The sequence below is a fragment of the Dendropsophus ebraccatus genome, chromosome 6 (genome assembly GCF_027789765.1).
Source record: "Dendropsophus ebraccatus isolate aDenEbr1 chromosome 6, aDenEbr1.pat, whole genome shotgun sequence".
Lineage (NCBI taxonomy): Eukaryota > Metazoa > Chordata > Amphibia > Anura > Hylidae > Dendropsophus > Dendropsophus ebraccatus.
Window position 1 is genome coordinate 44581376 of NC_091459.1, and position 19310 is coordinate 44600685.

General features: G+C 40.4%; 1 protein-coding gene across 1 annotated transcript in view; it reads left to right on the forward strand.

Moving 5' to 3' along the window:
• Nucleotides 1-19310, forward strand: part of LOC138795198 (titin homolog) — a 207060-nt gene that overhangs the window by 98329 nt on the left and 89421 nt on the right. The window contains exons 27-31 of the mRNA XM_069974193.1: nt 4360-4407; nt 10549-10593; nt 14310-15398; nt 15482-15562; nt 17152-17217. Of these exons, the coding sequence (XP_069830294.1) occupies nt 4360-4407; nt 10549-10593; nt 14310-15398; nt 15482-15562; nt 17152-17217 (1329 nt within the window). The remainder of the gene's footprint in view (nt 1-4359; nt 4408-10548; nt 10594-14309; nt 15399-15481; nt 15563-17151; nt 17218-19310) is intronic.

The following is a 19310-nucleotide window of genomic DNA, read 5'->3' on the forward strand; positions in this document are numbered from 1 at the left end:
ACCTGTAGTGTATAGTTTTAGGGTCCTGTATACCTGTAGTGTATAGTTTGGGGTCCTGTATACCTGTAGTATATAGTTGGTGGAGGTCCTGTATACCTGAAGTATATAGTTGGTGGAGGTCCTGTATACCTGTAGTGTATAGATTTGGGGTCCTGTTTACCTGTAGTGTAAAGTTTGGGGTCCTGTATACCTGTAGTATATAGTTGGTGGAGGTCCCATGCACCTGTAGTGTATAGTTTTGGGGTCCTGTATACCTGTAGTGTCCTGTATACCTGCAGGGTCGTATTTACCATTAGGCACCCATGGTCTGGTGCGTAGGGTAGCACCTTGTAGATGGGCAGTACCCTCCCGTTCAGACTTACCAGAAAATCTTTGGTCAGGTCTTGTATAGCGGTGTTATCTAGTCACAGTATGGCAGTATTGGTCAGGTCTGGTATGGCAGTGTTATTCAGTCACAGTGTGTCGGTATTGGTCATGTCTGGTATGGCGCTGTTATCCAGTCACAGTATGGCGGTATTGGTCAGGTCTGGTATGGCAGTGTTATTCAGTCACAGTGTGTCGGTATTGGTCATGTCTGGTATGGCAGTGTTATTCAATCACAGTATGGCGGTATTGGTCAGGTCTGGTGTGGCGGTGTTCTCCAGTCACAGTGTGGTGGTATTGGTCAGGTCTGGTATAGTGGTGTTATCCAGTCACAGCATGGCGGTATTGGTCAGGTCTGGTATGGCAGTGTTATCCAGTCACAGTATGGCGGTATTGGTCAGGTCTGGTATGGCAGTGTTATGCAGTCACAGTATGGTGGTATTGGTCAGGTCTGGTATAGCGGTGTTATCCAGTCACAGTATGGTGGTATTGGTCAGGTCTGATATGATGGTGTTATCCAGTCACAGTATGGCGGTATTGGTCAGGTCTGGTATGGCAGTGTTATCCAGTCACACTATAGCGGTATTGGTCAAGTCTTGTGTGGCAGTGTTACCCAGTCACAGTTTGGTATACCTGTAGTGCCATGTATATACATGTACTGTACAGATGGAGTAGGGGGTCCTGTATATACATGTACTGTTTAGATGGAGTAGGGGGCCCTGTATATACATGTACTGTATGGATGGAGTAGGGGGTCCTGTATATACATGTACTGTATAGATGGAGTAGGGGGCCCTGTATATATTTAGACTGTATAGATGGAGTAGGGGGCCCTGTATATACATGTACTGTATAGATGGAGTAGGGGGTCCTGTATATACATGTACTGTATAGATGGAGTAGGGGGTCTACCAGTTATTACTGTGGATGTTGTGAGGCAGCTGCCCTAGCAACCATTGCTCCCTGTGAAAATGAAAGCAGTAATCCTATTGGTTGCTAAGGCTCCAACTGCCGTGTCTGCTGCAGCTAATTATATCACCTGTGTTTGCAGTGAGGAGGTTTTCCCATTCATCTCTATGGGGCGCCGCTCTTCCCCCTCCCCTCCTGTACATCTGGCGGGGACGGGACCTTTGCTAAAACCTTCCCGGGCACCCAATGTATCTGTGTGCCAAATTTGGGGTCAAACGGTTCAGGCGTTTGGAAGTCTATTTGGGACAGACAGACAGACAGACTTTCATTTTTATAATATAGACTAGAAAATGTACCCGGCGCTGCCCGGGTATAAAGTGTCAGTGTGTTAATTAGATTTGTTCCAAGGTGCCCAGGAGGCCAAGCTAAAGGTATTGTTTCATCTGAGTTAATCAGTGGAATTAGTGTATACCTGTAGTGCATAGTTGGAGGGGTTCTGTATACCCACAATATATAGTTTTTAGGGGTCTCGCATATCTGTAGTGCATAGTTAGGGGGGTTGTATACCTATAGTGTATAGTTGGGGGGGTCCTGTATACCTGTAGTGTGTAGTTGGGGGGGGCTGTATACCTGTAGTGTATAGTTGAGGGAGGTCCTGTATACATGCAGTGTACAGTTGGTGAAGGTCCTGTATACCTGTACTGTATAGTTCGGGGGTCCTGTATACCTGTAGTATATAGTTGGTCCTGTATACCTGTAAAGTATAGTTGGTGGAGGTCTTGTATACCTGTAGTTTATAGTTTGAGGGTCCTGGATACCTGTAGTGTATAATAGGTGGAGGTCCTGTATACCTGTAGTATATAGTTCGGGGGTCCTGTATACCTGTAGTGCATAGTTTGAGGGTCCTGTATAACTGTAGTATAGATTTGGTGGAGGTCCTGTATACCTGTAGTATAGAGTTTAGGGTTATATATACCTGTAGTGTATAGTTTGGGGTCCTGTTTACCTGTAGTATATAGCTTTGGGGTCCTGTATACCTGTAGTAAAGAGTTGGTGAAGGTGCTGTATACCTGTAGTATAGAGTTGGTGTAGGTCCTGTATACCTGTAGTGTATAGTTTTGAGGTCCTGTATACCTGTAGTGTATAGTTTGGGGTCCTATATACCTGTAGTATATAGTTGGTGGAGTTCCTGTATACCTGTAGTGTATAGTTTTGGGGTCCTGTATACCTGTAGTGTATAGTTTGGGGTCCTGTATACCTTTAGTATATAGTTGGTGGAGGTCCTGTATACCTGAAGTATATAGTTGGTGGAGGTCTTGTATACCTGTAGTGTATAGATTTGGGGTCCTGTTTACCTGTAGTGTAAAGTTTGGGGTCCTGTATACCTGTAGTATATAGTTGGTGAAGGTCCCATGCACCTGTAGAGTATAGTTTTGGGGTCTTGTATACATGTAGTGTCCTGTATACCTGAAGGGTCGTATTTACCATTAGGCACCCATGGTCTGGTGCGTAGGGTAGCACCTTGCAGAGATACAGTACCCTACCGTTCAGACTTGCGAGAAAATCTTTGGTCAGGTCTTGTATAGCGGTGTTATCCAGTCACAGTATGGCGGTATTGGTCAGGTCTGGTATGGCAGTGTTATTCAGTCACAGTGTGTCGGTATTGGTCATGTCTGGTATGGCGGTGTTATCCAGTCACAGTATGGCGGTATTGGTCAGGTCTGGTATGGCAGTGTTATTCAGTCACAGTGTGTTGGTATTGGTCATGTCTGGTATGGCGGTGTTATCCAGTCACAGTATGGCGGTATTGGTCAGGTCTGGTATGGCAGTGTTATTCAGTCACAGTGTGTCGGTATTGGTCATGTTTGGTGTGGCAGTGTTATTCAGTCACAGTATGGCGGTATTGGTCAGGTCTGGTGTGGCGGTGTTCTCCAGGCACAGTGTGGTGGTATTGGACAGGTCTGGTATAGGGGTGTTATCCAGTCACAGCATGGCGGTATTGGTCAGGTCTGGTATGGCAGTGTTATCCAGTCACAGTATGGCGGTATTGGTTAGGTCTGGTATGGCAGTGTTATCCAGTCACAGTATGGTGGTATTGGTCAGGTCTGGTATAGCGGTGTTATCCAGTCACAGTATGGCGGTATTGGTCAGGTCTGATATGATGGTGTTATCCAGTCACAGTATGGCGGTATTGGTCAGGTCTGGTATGGCGATGTTATCCAGCACAGTATGGCGGTATTGGTCAAGTCTGGTGTGGCAGTGTTACCCAGTCACAGTTTGGTATACCTGTAGTGCCCTGTATATACATGTACTGTACAGATGGAGTAGAGGGTCCTGTATATACATGTACTGTATAGATGGAGTAGGGGGCCCTGTATATACATGTACTGTATAGATGGAGTAGGGGGCCCTGTATATATATGTACTGTATAGATGGAGTAGGGGGCCCTGTATATACATGTACTGTATAGATGGAGTAGGGGGTCCGGTATATACATGTACTGTATAGATGGAGTAGGGGGTCCTGTATACATGTCCTGTATAGATGGAGTAGGGGGTCTACCAGTTATTACTGTGGATGTTGTGAGGCAGCTTCCCTAGCAACCATTGCTCCCTGTGAAAATGAAAGCTGTAATCCTATTGGTTGCTAAGGCTCCAACTGCCGTGTCTGCTGCAGCTAATTATATCACCTGTGTTTGCAGTGAGATTTTCCCATTCATCTCTATGGGGCGCCGCTCTTTCCCCTCCCCCTCCCCTCCTGTACATCTGGCGGGAACGGGGCCTTTGCTAAAACCTTCCCGGGCACCCAATGTATCTGTGTGCCAAATTTGGGGTCAAAAGGTTCAGGCGTTTGGAAGTCTATTTGGGACAGACAGACAGACAGACTTTGATTTTTATTATATAGATTATTAGATATTAGTCAAGTTTTCTGAAAAATAAAGATAATAAACTGTTGTTATAGATATTGATTTGGTCAGAGTTTCCTTCATATGTGAAAATCCTTCCTGTTGTCTGTTACAATAATGTTAGTGTTCTGTTGTTATGATGAAGCATAGCCGTGATATTATTACATTTCTAATTATGTAGAAACGCAAGTGAGAAAAGAAGAAAAGAAGCCAACAAAAGCAAAGAAAGGTAATCATGGGTATAACAGAGAGATAACTAATGTACTATATATTTAGAAAGAGAAAAAGAGAGAGAGCATATTTATCTATTTATCTTTTGTAGATTTTAGCTAGGTGACCAGTTGATTCTTCAGATGTTGCAGTACATTGGCACTAAAATGCCATATGCCATATTGCGGTCACTAATGGGGTCACTCATCAGCCATTGGCCATGGTGCTTTTCCATCTCAGTCAGCCAATGATTGACTGAGTGGGCTGTCGCTCCTAATTCAACTAATGACTGACTGAAAAGTGACACTGCTGCTATGGCACTGTCCTTTCTCAGTCACTCTCGGTCAGTCAGTGATTGACTGAGCAGACTTTTGGCCTCTGTGGGGGATATCAGAGACTGGAGAAGAAGGGCATCAGGAAAAGCGTGGACAGGTAAGTATTGATAAGCTAAGTTTGTGAACCGCACTAAAAAAGCTAAATGCCTGCAATTATTTAGCTGTTTTAGTGTGGTTTGTTTAAAGGAAAAGTCCAGCAATTTTTAAAAGCTGGCAGCCTGCGTAGTGAGCAGCCGCTGGACTCCCACCAGAAGTAATTTTCCCCGGAGTTCCGATAACATCACAACTCGGAGGAAAATGCCTGTCCTAGCTGCTAAACAGACTGCTTAGCTAATCAGTGACTGAAGCGGAGTCCTGCCCCAGTCACTGACTGACTGAGTGGCCAGTCCATCAGCCGAGACACCCCAAAGATCTGTGGACACCCCAGTGCAATCCCGCGTGGGTAGAGGTAAGTGCCTACATGTCATCAATATCCCCCCTTCCCCTGCAGGCTGTCGGCTTTTAGCAATCACTAAATTTCTAAAATTCACCTATCTGTATGCCTTGGGTGTGGCAGGAAACCAGAGTACTCGGAGGAAATCCACGCAAACACGAAGGTTAAAAATATTTAATAAAAATGAGAGCGCCACTGTTGTTAAGAGTTAAGTTTTAGTTTATTTGTTATTCATTAAAAAAATATATAAATGTAATGGAAAGGTATACTATTGGCCACTAGGTGTCACTGTTTCTGCTCCTCTGCCTGTTGGTAATACATGTGCATCTATGACAACTGCAGGGCTTGGATGGAATACAGGAAGTGGGGGCAGGACATTCAGAGCTCTGTGCTCTCCTCTGTTGTCAATCACATGCAGTGAGCCCAGCAGCAGACTTCTTACTATGATCCCATAAAGTTGAGTGAACTTCGAACATGCCCAAGTTCATATGAACCAGAGCGTTCAGTATTTTATTAGTGATTGCTGCTGTAGTTGTATACAACCTTAGGCTATGTTCACACTTTTTTCCAGCTCTGTTTTAAATGGCGTCTCTCATTTTGAGTCTAAAATAACGGACGTCATTCAGCTGGCTGGCCTCCCCTTGCAATGACGGCTGCTGGTACATTATTCTAGTTTAGATGGACTAATAGTAAAGACTGAGAAAGAAGGGTGAAAAAAGAAAAACTGTGTGTGGACAATTAATAAAAAACATCCACTGTTTGCAAAAGACGTCTGAAAATAATTGCCATGCTTATTATTTTGAAGTCTGCGGTGATAACGTCTGTTATTCAATACATTATGTGCATTGGACGTCTGTCTTCCCATTGATTTTAATGCATTGCACTGCAGTCTGTTAAATTGCGGCGATAACGGATGTTATTTTAATTAGCAAAAGCGGATGCCTTTTCTCTTTTTTAAACTTTGTGTGAACATAGCCTTAGGCTATGTTCACACAACGTCATAAATAGAGAAAAGGCGTCCGATTTTCTTATTTAAAAAAACTGATGTTTTTTCTGCAAATTAATTGACTGCAATGGCTATGCATTGAAGTCAATGGGAAGACAGACGTCCAATGCACACAATGCATTGAATAACGGACAATTTTACCGCGGACATCAAAATAATAAACATGATCATTATTTTCGGGCGTCTTTTGCAAACAGCGGACATTTTTTATTAGTTGTTCACACACAGTTTATTTTTTTCCACTGTTCTTTTTCCGTTTTACTATTAAATTCAATGGACTTTTCAATTAAGATGCACCTTAAGTCCAACTAGTAACCCCAAACTAGAATAATGTACCAGCAGCCGTCATTGCACTAAGGGGAGGCCAGACAGCTAAATAATGTCTGTTATTTTAGACTGAAAATAACGGACAATATTTTAAACGGAGCTGAAAAAAACGTTGTGTGAACATAGCCTTAAGGAGTTCTAGAAAACATGGGCTGTATTCATGTTTTCCAGCCAGCCTTAGGGTTGCACCTAACTTCAGCAGGCACTGCTAATCAAATGTCGCACGCTCAGATGAACTCCAGCATGCTCGACATTCGCTCAACTCTTGGGGAGTGTACCTTAATGTAATGTTTTCTGTTGTATTATGACTTTCATGTTTCCACATCCACAGTTATTTCATTCTTGATGTATTATTTCACCAGCATCTTTTGTAAAAGTTCAACTCAATTATGTATAGAATGTTAGAGTGCTAGAACTATATTATTTATTTATTTAACATAAGCAACCAGCAACAACAAAGAAAGGTAGCTGCATATTGTAAATCTCATAGTTATTTATCAGATAGTATTTACATTTTTCTGACAACATTATGGGGGAGATTTATCAAAATGGTGTAAAGTAGTATTGTCTTAGTTGCCCCTAGCAACCAGCCAGATTCCACTTTTAATTCCTCACAGATTCTTTAAAACATGAAAGGTGCAATCTGATTGGTTGCTTGGGGCAACTAAGACAATACTACTATACACTAGTTCGATAAATCTCCCCCACTGTGTGTATAAACATGTCTATGTTCATGTCATGTATTTTCTTCTGGATAAATGAGGGTTACATTTTGAAAACAAATTGGTTTGATACCAGACTGACAATTATATACTGTAACTAGAAATAAGTTAATTTTCAAAAGTTTGGAGCAATGTTTGGGTTCATCTGAAACTAACCGCACTAAAACAGTTAAACAATTCCAATTTCTTTGTGATTTTAATGAGGTCCAGCAAGTCCACTCATTTCTACTTTTCTTGTCTGCGGTGCCCAGGTGTCCTTCTTCTCTGTTCTTTGGTGTCCCCTGCAGCCCCCTTCATCCCACTAAGCCAATAACTGGCTGAGACAGGACAGCACCACAGCCAATATTTGGCTGAGCGGTCAGTCACTCTTGTCTCAGGACCGACAGCCCACTCAGCCAATCACTAGCCATGTCGATGCCCCTTCTCGGTTACTCAGTGATTGGCTGAGCGGGTTGTCATTCTCATATCAGGAGTTACAGCCCAGGCAGCCAATCACTTACTGACTGAGATAAGACAGTGGCATGGCCAGTAATTGGCTGAACAGGCTGTCACTCTTGTCTGTGAAGCGCACTCACTGACCAATCACTGGCCGCTGCACTCTCCCATCTCATTCAGTGATTGGCTGAGCAGGCTGGAGGCAACTGGAGACCCACCCGCAGGAGGACACCTGGGGAGCACAGGTGTTTTTTTGGACGGTCGTCATTTCTCTGTAAACAAACATTATTTGTGGAATAACTGCCATTGTTTGTCTGTGAAATGATGGTCATTCAAAAAAAATAGTCATCCCGCAGCCCAAAATATTTGATTATATGAAGTTGATATTTTTGCATTTACAAAGATTTAATTTGTTTTATTCATTTCATAATCTTATTGTTTTAAAGGGCTTCATTAAACAATATTTTATCAGCATGTGTAGCAAAATATAAAACAAATCAAATAAAAGTAAAAACCAGTGAATGATTAATTACATAATAAAAGTTCCATAAGGCAAATGTGTACTTAATGCAGCATGTAATCTTGTGTATTTCTGTAGATAATGCTTTAATTAAGATGTATAAAGAATATTAACTAACAATGGAGCACTGTAATTAGTACAGTGCTGTAGAAAATAATATTGTATAAAACCACACTAAAACCATTTATTAAAAGTAAAGCTGTGTGATTAACAGATTCCTTCTGCTGTATAGCTGAATGCACAAAATAACAACACTGGCATATTCATAAACCAGAAGAACCAAAGCAAGAAGCTGTTTATTTGTACATACCTGGCTACTTGATCTAGAGCAGGGGTGGGGAACCTCAGGCCCGCAGGCCGCATTCGGCCCCTAAGACCTCCTGATGTGGCCTGTGGCTCTCCTGTGACGTGTGCCTTTCTGGTGGGGCAGGAGCCGGTATACACAGCATGCTGTGAGTGCCGTCCCCTTGCCCACCAGAGTGGCGCACGTTTTCCTTCTCCTGCGGGCTGTGCACGGTGACGTCATTTCATTGCACGTCGCCTGCAGGAGAAGACAGGCACAGGCTACAGGGGAGAGAAGAGAACTTTAGCAGCGTGGGAGCGGAGGAAAGGTGAAAGGGATGTTTATTTTTTTATTTGTTCATTTATATGAGACAGACACTGAGGGTTAACTAGAGCCACCAGGGGCATGGCTGGGGGGTTAACTAGAGCCACCAGGGGCATGACTGGGGGGTTAACTAGAGACACCAGGGGCATGACTGGGGGAGTTAACTAGAGCCACCAGGTGCATGATTGGGGGGGTTAACTAGAGCCACCAGGTGCATGATTGGGGGGGCGTTAACTAGAGCCACCAGGGGCATGACTGGGGGGGGTTAACTAGAGCTACCAGGTGCATGACTGGGGGGGTTAACTAGAGCTTACCAGGGACATCAATAAGGGATTAACTAGAGCTACCAGGGGCATCAATAAGGGGTTAACTAGAACTACCAGGGGCATCAGTAAGGGGTTAACTAGAGCTGGGTGCTGCTTACCCATGCTACAAACTGCCACGAACAGTATGCGGCCCTCGAATGATTTTATTAATGCCCGACTGGCCCTTGACAGGGAAAAGGTTCCCCACCCCTGATCTAAAGCAAGGCAGATTCAAGACAAACTAAGTCCAGACACTATGACAAATGAAATATAATTGCTATAGTTAAATGAAACATCAATCTTCCCCCTTTAGTACCTCAAATGTCCATAACTCTCTATGCTAATGTCTAAAATAGTGTGGAGTAAGCACTGAAATACTTGAATGTTCGTTACTCGAGTTGAGCATTTTTCAATGCTCGAGTGCTCGAATTGAGTAACGAACCCCTCTGAAATAAATGGGATTCTTTTAACCACGTGTCCCCTGCTCGGCAGAGTAAAGAGCGCCTGGTTCTCCTTCAAGAGATGTATAAATGAATGATGTAAAGGGATGTATATTTTACATAAATGTATATTACACATCCCTTCAAAGTATCCAAAAAATTTAATGAAGAAAAAATGTATTGCATTTTTCATTATAATTTTTGTATATCTTGTTTAAGCATCCCTTCAAGGGATGAAATATACAAAAATTAGAAGCAAAATTCATCAATGCAAGACACGTTAGAACTAGGGATGGTCCGAACCCGCCAAAGTTCGGGTTCGGATGAACCCGAAAGCTCGGCAACGGATTCCCGCTGTCTTCCCGCTCCGTGCAGTGGGCGGATACAGCGGGAGGACCGCCTGGAAAACTGGGATACAGCCTATGGCTATGGCTGTATCCCAGGTTTCCAGGCGGTCCTCCCGCTGGATCTGCCCGCTGCGCGGAGCGGCCAGACAGCGGGAATCATTACCGAGGGTTCGGGTTCGTACGAACTCGGTTCAGACCATCCCTAGTTAGAACTCTGAAAGTATATAGTCAATTCAGGACATACCTGCGGAGTAATCCGAGCACCATGAGGTGCTAGGTCAAGCATAGTGCTCAATCAAGCACCGCAATGCTCAATCCAGCATTATGCTAAATAAAGCATGCTAGCTCAACACTAGTCTTAAACAAAGAGGTGCCTCAGCAGAACTGAAGCAATGTGGCTCAGAGGAAGCAATAAAAAGAGGCATATATATATATATATATATATATATATATATATATATATATATATACATGATCACATTTCCTCTGTAGAAATATCTGTAAAGAAACTTAAAAAGCCAACTAAACCTAAAAAAGCTATTTCTGTAATTTACTGTGAAATTTAACTAGATAGCAAATAAAAAAAAAATAAAAAAACATTGTCCCAGAAAACTGCATTTATGTTCTGGGGTAATTGATGAAAACATACATAGCTTGGTGCTAAATATTAATTTCCTTTGTAGAGACTCCAGTAAAGAAGCAAGAAAAGCTGGCAGAACCTAAAAAAGGTAACCACCAGATATGGTAGAGAAAATGTATTGTGCACTTACAGGCTATGTTCACACAACATTTTTTTCAGCTCCATTTAAAATGACGTCCGTTATTTTGAGTCTAAAATAACGGACACTTTTTAGCAGCCTGTCTCCCCTTAGTGCAGTGACTGGTGTTTGCACATTATTTTAGTTTGAGCTACTAATTGCCCTTTGGGTGTGTCTCAATTTAAAAGTCCATTGAATTTAATAGTAAAAACGCAGAAAGAACAGTTACAAAAAAAGAACTGTGTGTGAACAACTAATAAAAAACGTCTGCTGGTTGGAAAAGACGTCCGAAAATAATGTTCATGTTCATTATTTTGACGTCTGAGGCAAAAACGTCCGTTTTTGAGTGCATAGTATGCATTGGACGTCTGTCTTCCCATTGACTCCAATGCATTGCCATTGCAGTCAGTTAAATCGCGGCAAAAATGGATGTTTTTTTAAATAGCAAAATTGGATATTTTTACTCCATTTTTGACGTTGTGTGAACATAGCCATACAGTTTCAGTTGTCCCAAGCATAAGTCATTCCTCAAAATTAGCTTATCACATTTCCACTTACATAGGTGCAAAAATAATACTATGCCTGACCTGGCACAGTTTTTTGCTTATTTGAAATTCAGCAACTGGATGTGCACTTTTTTGATGCATTGAAAATAGGCTGTATAGGTGAGATATAGAGATGTCGCCTTTCATAGCCCTTAGGGGACACAGCCAGTTTTACTTTTTGCGCTTTCCTTTTTTCCTCATGTATATAAGGCCACAGCGTGTGCATTTTTCCACCTAGAGACCCAGATGAGCCCTGAGCTTATGCTGTTCACCCTAGGGTAAAACTGACTTCTTATGTATGTTCCTCAAGACGTTACGATTACGACGATTTGTAAATTGTATAACTTTTATTTGATGGCTTTTAAAAAAAATAATTTTTTGCACCATGATGTTTTCTTTCTATCGGTACCTTGTTTGCGTATATGCGACTTTTTGATCATTTTTTATTACAATTTTTCTAGATTTATTGTGACCAAAAATGCACAATTTTGCTATTTTTTTTACAATGTAAGATCAGGAATATGATAATTTAATAGTTCAGGCGATTACACATGCCGCAATACCAAACATGCTTTTTATTTTTTATTTATAAAATGGGAAAAGGGGGGTGATTCAAACTTTCAATAGGGGAGGGGATTTTTTTTATTGATATTTTTTTTTTTACGCACATACTAGAAGTCACCCTGGGGGACTTCTAGTATAGCCACACTGATCTCTCTACTGCATAGATCCATGAGATCAGTGTTCTATTGCTCTCAGCTGCTGCAGCCGAGAGTGATAGAAGACCGAGCTGGGATCAGCGCCATAACGATGCAGACCCCTGCCCGGTAAAGATGCAAGGATCACTCCTCCGCGATCACGTCACGCGCGTGGGGAGAGGGGGGATCCCCCCACTAGACACCAGGAAAGAAGACAGGAGCCTCTTAAATGCAGCTGTCAACTTTTGACAGCTGCATTTAAAGGCTAATTAGCGAGCACAGCGATCGGACCGTGCCCGCTAATTGCCATGGTCCCACGCTGCATATAGCACCCAGGATCGCAGCGGTTCAGAGCGGTATCGCGGTGCGACACCCCCTCTGAACTCCCTTAGCAATGCCAGGACGTACAGTTACTTCCTGGTGAGTCTAGGGGTTAAAGAGGTTGCCCAGTGAAAAATTAAAATTTGTTGTGCATGCTGTGTACAATACACTTCACTGCTACTGGTTTCCAAGCCACCTGGTGTTTACCTCCATCCTCTTCTTGAAAACCCTCATTGACATATAATACAAGAACATACTTTATATAACATAGACAGCTCTTCAAACTGTCCTGTCTGTACAAGTAGAGTTGGAAGATGTAAAGAGACTATATCTATGATATATTCTGTAACTCCTGAGGAAAGTTCTTATGAAGCAAAGAAATAAAAACCTTTAATGGAATAAAATGCAACAATATAATAAACATCTGTAAAATACATAATGTCTTAGGGAAGGATCTGAATATGCCCTTGTGCACTATGAGAACGTGACGTCACTTACCGAGGATAGGCAGCCATCTATTGGTATTGACGTCAGTAAATAATGATCATGATAATATCAAAAGACACCATCCTTTTCCTGTTACATTAAGTATGTCCCTGTAGGGGGAACATATCCTGTAGATGTTTTATCTTCTATATGTTTCTTGTAATTTAAAGTTTGCATGATATATGTACACCAATAAAAGAAGGCATTTACTTAAATTTAGCTTTAACCTATGATTTTTATAATATTGTGCAAAGCTACATAATATTATACAAATAAAATACAGCATAGTAGTATTTTGTTTAACCTCTTAACGACCCATGACAAACCTCTGCCATCGGTCTTGCCTACTAATAGCCGTGGTCCCAGGCTGCAGAAAGCTAATAGGGGCATTTAAATGCAGCTGTCAGACATGACAGCTGCATTTAAAAGCCATGCAGAGCACCATCCCTGGTATGTAGTGACGGGATCTACCCTCCGAGATCCCTTCTTCTGATCCAGCCGGGGCTCAACGTCGGACTGACACTGATCCCAGCTCAGCGAACCATGCATCTGGTCTGCTGCAGACCAGAGCAGTACAGCACCGATCCGATGGATCGGTGCAGTATTAAGTATACTGCACTGATCTCTATGGGAGATCAGTGTAATAGTTTTAGAAGTCCTCCAGGGGGACTTCTAATTAATGTATATGTTAAAAAAAAAAAGTTTTTTTATTAATAAAAAATCCCATCCCCTAATAAACGTATAAATCATCCCCCTTTTCTCATTTAATAAGTAAATATAAATAAATAAATATATTTGGTATTGCCACGTGCGTAATCACCCGGACTATTAAATTATACCATTCCTGATCATGCACAGTAAATGGTGTAACCGCAAAAAAATTCCAAAGTGCAAAATTGCGCATTTTTTGTTGCATCAAATCCTGAAAAATTTTAATAAAAATGATCAAAAAGTCGCATAAATGCAATCAAGGTACCGATAGAAAGTAGACATCATGGCACAAAAAATGACTTCTCACACAGTCCCATAGACAAAGGATAAAAGCGTTATAATGATGGTAATAGAGCAATTTTAAGGAACTATTTTTAAAGATTTTAATTTTTTTAAAGCAGTCAGATAAAATAAACGTTATGCAAGTTGCATATCATTGTAATTGTAACTTCTTAAGGAATATGTGTGACAAGTCAGTTTTACCATATGGTGAACGGCGTAAACACACACCCTACCACCACCACCAAATAAAAAATTATGTTTTATTTTCAATAGCACAACACATATAAATTTTTCTGGTTTAACAGTATATTTTAGGCAAAGTACAATTAGTATCAGAAAAAATAAGGGCTCATGTGGGTCTGTAGGTGAAAAAATACAAGCACTATGGTCACGAGGAGGAAAAAACAAAAGCGCAAAACTGAAAATTGGCTCAGACCTTAAGGGGTTAATAGCCATTTCAATAAAATAAATATTAAAATAATATAATTAATATAAGTCATTCTAAAGAGATGCCAAATAAAAAACATGAATTGCCAGCTTAACCCAAGAAAGATATAGGTAAATGATCTGATAAAATATACAACAATGTGTAAATTTAATATACAGTACAGCACATAAAACTTTACTAACAATTCTTCTGCAGAGACTCCAGTTAAAAAACATGAGGAGCCAGCAGAACCCAAGAAAAAACATGAGCCAGCAGAACCCAAGAAAAAACTTGAAAAGCCAGCAGAACCCAAGAAAAAACGTGAGCCAGCAGAATCCAAGAAAAAACTTGAAAAGCCAGCAGAACCCAAGAAAAAACATGAAGAACCAGCAGAATCCAAGAAAAAACTTGAAAAGCCAACAGAACCCAAGAAAAAACATGAAGAGCTAGCAGAACCGAAGAAAAAACTTGAAAAGCCAGCAGAACCCAAGAAAAAACGTGAAGATCTAGAAGAACCCAAGAAAAAACTTGAAAAGCCAGCAGAACCCAAGAAAAAACTGCAAGAGCCAGCAGAACCCAAGAAAAAACTGCAAGAGCCAGCAGAACCCAAGACAAAACTTGAAAAGCCAGCAGAACCGAAGAAAAAGCCTGAAGTGCCAACAGAGCCCAAGAAAACACTAAAAGAGCCAGCAGAACCCAAGAAAAAACATAAAGAATCAGGAGAACCTAAGAAAAAACATGAAGAGACAGCAGAACCTAAGAAAAAACGTGAAGAACCAGCGGAACCTAAGAAAAAACATGAAGAGACAGCAGAACCCAAGAAAAAACGTGAAGAACCAGAAGAACCCAAGAAAAAACTTGAAAAGCCAGCAGAACCCAAGAAAAAACTGCAAGAGCCAGCAGAACCCAAGAAAAAACTGCAAGAGCCAGCAGAACCCAAGACAAAACTTGAAAAGCCAGCAGAACCGAAGAAAAAGCCTGAAGTGCCAACAGAGCCCAAGAAAACACTAGAAGAGCCAGCAGAACCCAAGAAAAAACATAAAGAATCAGGAGAACCTAAGAAAAAACATGAAGAGACAGCAGAACCTAAGAAAAAACGTGAAGAACCAGCGGAACCTAAGAAAAAACATGAAGAGACAGCAGAACCCAAGAAAAAACGTGAAGAACCAGCAGAACCTAAGAAAAAACATGAAGAGCCAGCAGAACCCAAGAAAAAACATGAAGAGCCTGCTGAACTTAAGAAAAAACATCAAGAGCCAGCAGAACCCAAGAAAAAACATGAAGAGGCAGCTGAACCTAAAAAGGGTAAAGATATATTACTTGACAAAATCTAACTATCATATAGGAATTTGTAAAATACAGATTAAACTTTACATATATTTCTGCAGAAATTCCAGTAAAGAAACGGGAAGAGACTGAAGAACTCAAGCGAAAACATGAACTGCCTGTTGAATCAAAGAAAGATAAAGGTATGTGACCTGATAAAATAGTTTCTTTTCTTTTGTGTTGTTTTTATTATATATTCAAAATAATAATAATAATAATAATAATAATAATAATAATAATAATAATAATAATAATATTAAATCTTACCTAAAGTGTTCAGACATTTTACATCTAACCCTACTGCCTGCTTCAATAAACCTGTTCTCTCACATTTCCGGTCTCCCTCTCTGGCCATTGTTACCACCTAAAATATTTGATCTCTCACTTTGCAATCTGTTTTCCACACTTTACAGTAAAAGGCATATGAAAGATATGATCCTGATGGGATTCTTTCATACATCATATGGCATTTAGTGGGACAAATTTTATTTTTTTCCGGCAACAATTTGGGATTAATGTAACATGTTAATTAATTTTTTGGGGGAAGGGAGGGGACACAATTGAAAGTAAAGTCATCTATTTTTATATATTAAATTTATGCTATTTAGCAAGCAGTATAAATAACATAATAAATATATTCTCTGGGTCATTATGATTACAGTGATATAACTGTTACCACTTTGGCACAACAGAAACTATTTTTCTAAAATAAAAAAAAATAAAAAAAATAATGTTGCCAAATTTCAAGATCCACCGCTTTCCGAAACCAAAGCTCAGCATTAGACTCCCTGGGCCACATGTATCATCCGGCGAACGGATGATTTTCGACGGAAAGTGCCGATTTGCCTATTTTTTTATACGCAAATGGCCGATTTGCGAATAAAATATTCGCAAATCGGCACTTTCCGCCGAGTACGCCAGTGGGCGGAAAGGGGGCGGAAAAGGGGCGGAACGGAGGGTGCGGACTCAGAGTCCGCGCGATTTACCATCCGTTCCGCCAAAATGTACGCCGAAAACCTACTCCAGTCCTCAGCTGGCGTAGGTTTTCGGCGGTGCGCAGCGGCGCGCACGGGATTTATGTAGAGGCAGTCCGCCTCTACATAAATCTCCGTAGCGCCGGAGCTGCGGGGGCATTTTTACGTCCGGCGTAAAAAACGCCGGACTTAATAAATGCCTCCCCCTGTGTCTGGAGAAGTTGGATGCTGCCCTAGGGCTGCCAGGAAAACATGGATACAGCCTGTGGCTCACATCCATAGCCTTAAAACCACATCCTTTTAGACAGACCTGCCAGGTTCTCTAATAATTTTTGTTCTTCCTTTTATCATACCCCTTCTTCTTTTATTAGTATCCCTTACCCTCCATATACCTATTATAAACCGCTAATGATGAAGAGAAGAGAAAGGATGCTAGCAGCCATATCTTATTCTTTTATGTATGTTGTTTACCCTGTGAGAGGGTGCAGCAGGGGGGAGACATTGGATTACTTAAGATTACAGAGCACAGATTCTACATCGTACCAAAATGAGCCAAATATGTTATATTTTAACATCTATTTAATCTATCGTGAATGTGTAACTTTTTTTTCTTTTCACAACGCATTGATACATGAGGCATAATATTAAAAAGACACACTGAAAGGGCATTCACAGGTCCACAAAATACTGTCCGCACAGCATAAGGTAGAACAATGTACAATAAATTGTTGGTAAAAATTTGTATGAATCCTTTACAGAGACACAAGTAACAAAAAGTGAAGAACCAAAGAAAAAACATGAATTACCAGCAGAACCCAAGAAAGGTACCATAATTTCTGCCATGGCCTAAATGTGTTATCATACATTCATTTAAAAATAGATAGTAAATGGAAGTTCACTCACAATTGGTTTACATAGAATATGAAAAAAAAAAAACTGAAGGAATTTAAAAAAAAAAGTTTTTAGCCAAACTAAGAAAAGTAAAATGTTATTGCCTAACATAACTTGACAGAATACTGTACCTTGTAAATACATATGGTCATGTACTATATCCTGTTACTGTTATGTAAAAATAAAACTAAAAATATATTTTGCCCTGGACATCGCTTTGAAAATTTTGTTTTAATGCTTTTATTTTTACATATTTAAAGGGGCTTTTTTAAGAAAAGAAAATCAATTATCCCAAGGATATGCCATCTCTTACTGATTTATGGGGGTAGCACTGGTGGAATCCCAATAAACTCTATCACGGTTGCTCCTGGCCACCTGACCATGCTCCTGGCCATTGTTAATAACCCTATAATTTGTATATATACAATGGCAGTGTCTATCTGCCGATTCTCTCCCCAACTGCAGGCACCTCTCCCACTCCCTACTAGCAATGTTTTCTCTCCTGTGTTGGTGTACCACCTCCCTCTCTTTCCCTTGACCCAGCTTCTATACACTGTCAGGCCAGCAATCACCTGTTTTGATGGTCAGGAGTTAGCAGTAAAGAGCTGAATACACTGATGTAGCAGCTGTACTTTCCTGATCTCCCACCCTCCCCGTACAGGTAACTCCTCCGTCCTTCTCCCTCCAACCTGCCTTTCTCCCTACTGTGCAACTAGCAATTCCCCATGTGATTAATGGCTGTCAGGGAGGTGTAGAAGTACATAACTGCACCTAAGCAGCAACTGTATTTTTCAGTCCCCTGACTCTCTCGCCCCTAAAGTAAATAAATATATATATATATATACATACCCCATTACTGCAGCGGTTAGACTGTACAACCAACACCGACCTACGCAGAGATCAGTCCATGAAAATAACTTAAATAGTCTAATGTTTTTATTGTATCTTTTTTACCTTTTCTTCTCTTTGTCTACTTTAATCGTAATGCCTTTACTTTACCTTTTTAGCTTTTTGTATGTGTAATATCTATGCTGCTGTAACACACTGAATTTCCCCATGGTGGGACTATTAAAGGATTATCTTATCTTATCTTTCCCCCATTATAAATAATGTATGTTAGAAAAAATACCCAAAATGGCCCGGGCTATAAAATGATTGCATAATTTAACTTGCATGGTTAACAGCTTTAAAAAAAGTAAAAAATAAAAAAAATCACCAAATTGACTGCCTTCGTAATAACAAAAAAAGGGATCAAAATGTCACATGTACCCATATATAGTACAATAAAAGTCAACTCATCCCACAAAAAATCCAAGCCCTAACACACTTTTGTCAGTGAAAAAACTTACTTAGTAGCTCTTACTTACTATCCATTGCACACCAGAGTGTGCGCAAGTCAAACAGGAACATTGACCTGGACCAGACATATAAAAGAGGACTTCCTTATAAAGTGAAAGCGCAACCAGAAAAAAATATAAAATAAAAGCGCATGTAAAAATATAAAATAAAAACGCATGTATGGCGCTAAATGTAAACAGGACATAAACATGCGTAGCTTAAAAATGTATTTAAAAAAAAAATAGCATTTCGGCTCAGTGTTAGCTCATAAAGCCTCCATCAGGTAACCTGAGATGACTGAGCCGAAACGCATTGTTTTTCATTAAATACATTTTTATTCTATGCATGTTTATGACCTATTCCCATTTAGCGGCATAAATGCGTTTTTATTTTATATTTTTGGCTGGTTGCACTTTCACTTTATAAGGAAGTCCCTGCTTGATATCTGTTTGAATACTTTAGGAATACTGAAATAAATATTAAAAATATAAAACTATAAAAATGGATTAAAATGTAATATCTGCAACAAAAAAAAAAGCAAGAAAACTGCTGATAGCTATTAGGTCAAGGAGACACACGGTACCTATTTCATATCTCATATTTCAGTTGTGCTTCCAGAATGTAGAAAATCTCTTTTATTCTAGAGTACAAAAAGGTGCTACAGCATTGGCAAAAAATAATCATTATA